General features: G+C 34.5%; 1 protein-coding gene across 1 annotated transcript; it reads left to right on the top strand.

Annotated features, from left to right (window-relative positions):
- Positions 1 to 19: 19 nt before the first annotated feature.
- On the top strand, positions 20 to 1,427 carry LOC110018481 (UDP-glucuronate 4-epimerase 6-like; the record flags this gene model as incomplete). Its single annotated transcript, XM_020715813.1, is given in 2 exon segments — positions 20 to 487; positions 490 to 1,427. Coding segments are annotated over 2 exon segments (1,149 nt in total), but the record flags the coding sequence as incomplete, so codon positions are not given.
- Between the last annotated feature and the right edge of the window lie 5,212 nt (positions 1,428 to 6,639).

Below are 6,639 nucleotides of genomic sequence, written 5' to 3'. Positions count from 1 at the left end.
CTATTCCCCCTCCCACCCCCCCTCCTCCTCCCCCCCCTCCTGGTCCGACCTCCACTGGCAACTCCAGGTGCGCTCCTCCGCCACCCCCCGCCGCCCATCCGGCCTCACCGTCCTCGTCACCGGAGCCGCCGGCTTCATCGGTTCCCACTGCTCCCTCGCCCTAAAAAAACGCGGCGACGGCGTCCTCGGCCTCGACAACTTCAACTCCTACTACGATCCCTCCTTAAAACGCTCTCGCCAAGCCCTCCTCTCTCGCCACTCCATCCTCATCATCGAAGCCGACCTCAATGACTCCCCTCTCCTCTCCCATCTCCTCTCCTCCTACCCTTTCACCCACGTCCTCCACCTCGCCGCTCAAGCCGGCGTCCGCTACGCCGCCAAAAACCCCCTTTCCTACATCTCCTCTAACCTCGCCGCCTTCGTCTCCCTCCTCGAAGCCGCCGCCAAATCCTCCAACCGCCAACCCTCCATCGTCTGGGCTTCCTCCCTTCCTCTGTCTACGGCCTCAATAAAAAATCCCCCTTTTCCGAATCCGACGCCACCGACCACCCCGCCTCCCTCTACGCCGCCACCAAAAAAGCCGGCGAAGCCATCGCCCACTCTTACAACCATATCTACGGCCTCTCTCTCACCGCCCTCCGCTTCTTCACCGTCTACGGCCCCATGGGCCGCCCCGACATGGCCTACTTCTTCTTCACTAAATCTATCCTCGCCGGCAAACCCATCACCATCTTCCGCACCCCCGACGGTAAAGACGTCGCCCGCGACTTCACTTACATCGACGACGTCGTTAAGGGCTGTCTTGGAGCTCTCGACACCGCCGGCAAAAGTACCGGTACCGCGGGCGGCGGCCGGAAGTCCGGCCCCGCGCCGCTCCGAATTTACAATCTCGGGAATACTTCCCCTGTTCCTGTAACAGAGTTGGTCTCCATTCTCGAACGGCTTCTCAGCATGAAAGCCAAGAAGAACATAGTGACGATGCCGGATAACGGCGACGTCCCGTTCACTCACGCTAACGTCAGCCTCGCCGCCGTCGACTATGGTTACCGGCCGACGACTGACCTCGCCGCCGGGTTACGGAAGTTTGTTAGGTGGTACGTTCATTACTACGGAATCAAGCTTAAGCGCGGCGGCGGCGGCGGCGGTGGTGATAAGGTTGTGGGGGAATAGAGGGTGTAAAATGTAAATTGATTGAGGGTATTTGTGAAAATGTGAAATAATATTTTAAGCCGTGCGTGTGTATTATGCTATTAAAGTTGATAATTTTGAGAATTGCAAGGGGGGGATTTAGAGGAGAGAATAAATGATTAGAAAAATAGTAGCAAAATATTCAAAGTGGGGGGGACGGAATAAAGATGAAGTCTCCGGTGAGTGTTGTAATTGTTAAGGAAATGGAGGTGTTAAATGAAAATTTGTGGTGACTGTTATATTGCACATCCTCTTGGCTTTTTTATCCCAAGCGCTGGATTCTGTGCATGCCATTCTAAATGTGATGGAAGATTTATATTTATATCACTCAATTTTTATGTATTTACATATTTACTATCAATTTCAAATTTTACACATATATGACTAGGGCTGTTAAAAATGTTCGCGAACCGTTCGTGCTCGGTTGGTCAATGAATTCATGTTCGATTCGTTTGATAAGTAAACGAGACGAACGTAAACAAATTTTTTTCGTTCGGTTATTTAAACTAACCAAACATGAATAGTGATGTGCTCGTTAGTGATTTAAACGAACCAAACATGAATAGTGATGTGCTCGTTAGTGCTTGAATTGTTATTGTTCGAAATATAAAATAATTTAAAATAATTATATATAAAAAATTTATGATATTTTAATTTTTATGAATTATAATATATAATAAAATTATAATAATAATATATTAATATTAGGGATGTAAAACTAGTTTGTCGTTCGCGAACAACTCATGTTCAGCTCGTTCCTTAAGAAACGAACACGAAAAGTGACTTCACGAACAATTTCGAACACGAACTTATTTCAAACAAACTAAATTTCAAATGAACCGAACACTAATGCAAGCTCTGTTCGTTCTTGTTCGGTTCGTTTACACCCCTACATATGACACGTTAATTATGCATGAAAAATATTTATTTCACTTTTTAGAAGTTAAAATAATAATATTTTTTACGTGAGGAAAGATTTGGTAGATATAAATAAATTGGAAAATTATATTAAATTATATTTTTTTCAATTTGCTTTCAAAGGAAAATAATATTAAATATAAATATTTTTGCTTATCTAGAAAATAAAGTTTAAAATTTAAAATTCGTCGTAGTGTAATATTTTCTCACACCTGACTTTGAAAAGCCGCGTGGGCCCGTTACTCTGACCAAATTTAACGTTAACGCTGCAATGATTCTTAGTAAGCCCTACAAGACAAAATTTGGGTCATAATATTTTTATCTATTTTTTTAAATAAAAAGTTATTTTAAATTTTCTTTATTTTTTTATAGATAAATAGATAGATCTGAGAGAGATAGATAGATAGAGAGAGAGAGAGAGAGAGAGAGAATTGTCCCCTAAATCTATTGTGGGAGGGGCTAGGACAATGAGGTACAAAATGATATTTCACGAGGAGTAAAAGAACAAATTATATTCTATATAAGTAAAAATCTGAATTTCAGGTGTGTGAGGGGGGGGGTGGCGCTGGACAATGCATGGGTCTGCCCCTGACTATAAATACTCATTTTTTTATTGTTAAACAAAAATGTCAATGAAATGAAAATTATTAGACACCACTAATAAGAACAAATAATCAAACAATAATGATCTAGAGATAACAATTAGGTAATAACAGTCGCACGTTAATAATTGAGCTTCAACATCTGTTGGTGGTTGTGAACAGTTCTTAGTGGTCTTTAACTTCCAACTCTCTTTGTGAATATAGATTTAATCTTCATAACTCTTTTCAGAACTATTTATAATTTCTGAGATTGACATTTTCATAAATCTAGTCATAGTCAAGAAAATATTATGGACAATTTCTATGTATTACTTTAATCATAAATTATTTTTTTTAACATGTACGTGTTAAATGACCTCAATGTTGAGCGATTATAGGCTTATTGATTTTCTCGCATTAAGCCGTCCGGTTAGATTATACGCATGTTGAATTTAGAACTCATCTGATAATTGAATTAATATTTCAAAATTAGCTTTAGTTGTCGACAATTTTGTATTATCATGACATTTAGTTTCACCATAAATTTATCAAAATTGGAGCTCGAATCATCTTAAATGCCAACTCATCTCATCAAATATGCTTTGAGATTTTATATATATATATATATATATATATGATATATTATATATGAAGTGTAGTTAAGAAAAAGTAATTAAGATCCATGTTTGACTGTTAGACAAAATAGCCATTTTAATATTGGGAAATTTATGCACATGCCACATAACTTTTATGTATTTACACATCTAACACTTAAACTTTCATATTTATATTTGTAGTACTTTGGTGTCAATTAAAAATTTTAGTGTTATTCGTGCCACTTAAACTTTCATATTTATATTTGTAGTACTTTGATGTCAATTAAAAATTTTAGTGTTATTCGTGTAAATATTAAAGTTTAGGTGTTTGATATGTAAATATATAAGAATTGTGAGGTATGTATGTAAATGCCCCTTTAATTTTTAAAAAAGGCCCAAGCAAGCAACTTTATTAAAGAAGCCCACTAAAAGTTGACATTTATTTTAAATGCTTTTAAATTTTTCAGAACATATTTTTAATGCAAAAAAAAAAAAAAGGAAAAGACAAATATTTGAAAAAGATTTTAATTTAGGAAGATTTATTTACATTCATACCCTTCAATTGCATTGTATTGATGTATCTAATACCTAAATTTCAATTTTTACATATATGCCATGTTATGAGAAATGTGTATTTAACTTTTTAAAGGGTAAAATAGTGATTTTCCTTTATGTGATGTAAGAAATTTGGATGGTAGAAATGTAAGAAGTAGTGTTTGGTTGTTAGATTTGTAAATACAAAATAATTGAGTGGTATTTATGTACATGCCTCCTTAATTTACCATGCGGTACGTTGTAGAGCTGCGTACATCCGATGTTATTCTGAGGGTATTGGGGGTTATAGGTAGGTTACAAAGAGATGTTACAGGGGGTATAATGCGGTATAACCCCCGAATACCCTCTGAATGACCTCGAATGTACACAGCTCAGCAAATGTCTTACATACACAAATGTTTCTCGTAGCTGAGAGGGATGGATGCACAAAATGTGATTGGGACTTCTATTGGTCTCTAAATTGATTATTGAATTTATTTGTAAATTTTGTCTTTAAAATGTGATTGGGACTTCTATTGGTATCTTCATATTATATATATTTTCACCTATGAAAATATATAATATATTTGAATATTTTTAAAATAGGAATTTGTGCTAAAATATTTAATTACTTTATTATGTTTTATCCATAAAATTCTGACATTAATTAGAGAAAAATTTATTTGATTTTCTATGATAAGAGTTATGTTAAGTATATGTAATGATGTAATCATTTTTATATTTAATCATGGATATAATGTACCTCATTGGCGTGAAATACAAATGCAGTATGTACATACATATTTACAATTTTGCGTTTTAATAATTAATTATTTTATCATAAATGAAAAATAAATATTTTCATAAAATTATTTGTTATTTATTAAATTATTATATAATATTTATAAAATTATTATATATGTTGGAGAGAGAGAGAGAAGGAAACAAAAAAAATGAGATATATATATATATATTAATATATATATATAGAGAGAGAGAGAGAGAGAGAGAGAGAGAGAGAGGCCAGGAGAGGAAGAGAGAGAGAGAGAGAGAGAGAGCCGTAGGAAACATTAAAAAGAGAGCATCTTATTTATGACATGAACTCCTATTTATAGGCCTAAGTCCTAACATTACTAAAGTGCATATCTAGTTCGAAAGAGTGCCCTCCGTCGATCGTTCTGAAAGAAGTCTACTGCTCTGTCAGAGCTTCTCTTAGCGCATTTTTCCGATTGTTTGAACAAGATACTTCTCTTGCCAATATTCAACCAAAAATCATTGAAGGCCGTGTTCGATTGCCAGCATCTTCTTTTTGAACCGTTCATATGCTTTAAGATTCATGCATATATTATTTTATATGTACAATATACATAAATTTATAACACCAAGTTGTTACAAAAGCAAATATCAAATTTTGGGTGTTATATATATATATATGTACATGCAAACACATAAGAATTATGTAGTGTGTATGTACATTTTTCTACTTCTTATTAAGAAGATAACCGATGGAAACTATTGAAAAATTGTTATGGCAATTACAATTTCCTTTTTTTATTTTCAAAACGTTGGACCTTGCAGCCACCACACTTAGCCATGATAGATTGCAAAATGAAGTTTTACACCACGAGAAAATATTTCGTCCGGACACCGCATGTCCGAACGGGCGGTGTCTGGACGGCCAACCATTAGACATCACGTTTCTACACACCTCATTGGCAGGCGACATGACGGTTGGTGATTGACTGTTCGGACGAACATATAGAATATTTTTTTCTCACACCACAATTTCTTTCCTCTTCCTTCACTCCAACCCAAATTTTGTTGTTTTCTACCGAACAAAAAAAAAAGGTTGTATTAATAAATACAAAAAAGGCTTTGAATTGATGATTTAAGGGACTTTGGACGTATGCCAACCCACAACAAGTTAGGTATAGGAGGAATAATTTCACATTTATAAAAAATAATGTTCTAAATTTTTGAGATATTTTTTTATGCAAATGCCACTAATTTTTAATATTAAATTAAAATCATTATACCTTATAAACCGCTTCAAATGTGCTCAAAATTTGAAATTTGTCATAATTTTGAAATATCAACTTTATATATATATATATATATAGAATCCTTTGGATGTTGGTTAGTCAGGCCAAAAAATCGATGACTTTACAGGAATCATGGGTTGGTATTTACTTTTTACGTTTCAATGTTTGACAAATCAACTTTATATATAGTGAAAAAAATTTGATTAGCATGATGATTTTTAAGTTGTATAATAGTGAGGCTTGATTTGATTGAAATGATTTTATTTAAATACGTTTGTGAATGATTGCAAATTTTATTAAATGATTGAGTATACTCATCATCATATTGGACATATAAAATTAGATTTGACATTATATTATCATTGAGATCTGATAACAATTTTGATCATATTCTTCTCCTCATGGTGTGTGTGTGGGTGTGTTTAATAAATAACAGTTATTTACTGTGTTTGATTTGTCAAACTCGTTTGTTGATATTTTTTTATAGTAGATTCTACTAAGTCATTTGATGGACTCTCACCTTAGAAGAAGCTTACTCATCATTACATTTGTTTTTTATATTTTTAATTTATGAACCAACTATTATCTTTTCGTTGAGTTTGAGTAAATTTATTTTACAGTTGTTCCTTTAGTTTCTTTTGCAGTTGTTTTATTCTCTTGCTAGACTGTGATTATAATTTTTATTGATCTAATGAAGTAATTTTTTGCCTTTTTTTTTCTTGCATTTATTATCCTTATTATCTACATATACATATACATATACAGACATACATATATATA

Source organism: Phalaenopsis equestris, unplaced genomic scaffold, assembly GCF_001263595.1.
Source record: "Phalaenopsis equestris unplaced genomic scaffold, ASM126359v1 Scaffold000022, whole genome shotgun sequence".
Taxonomy (NCBI): domain Eukaryota; kingdom Viridiplantae; phylum Streptophyta; class Magnoliopsida; order Asparagales; family Orchidaceae; genus Phalaenopsis; species Phalaenopsis equestris.
This window is presented reverse-complemented; position numbering and strand designations above follow the sequence as displayed.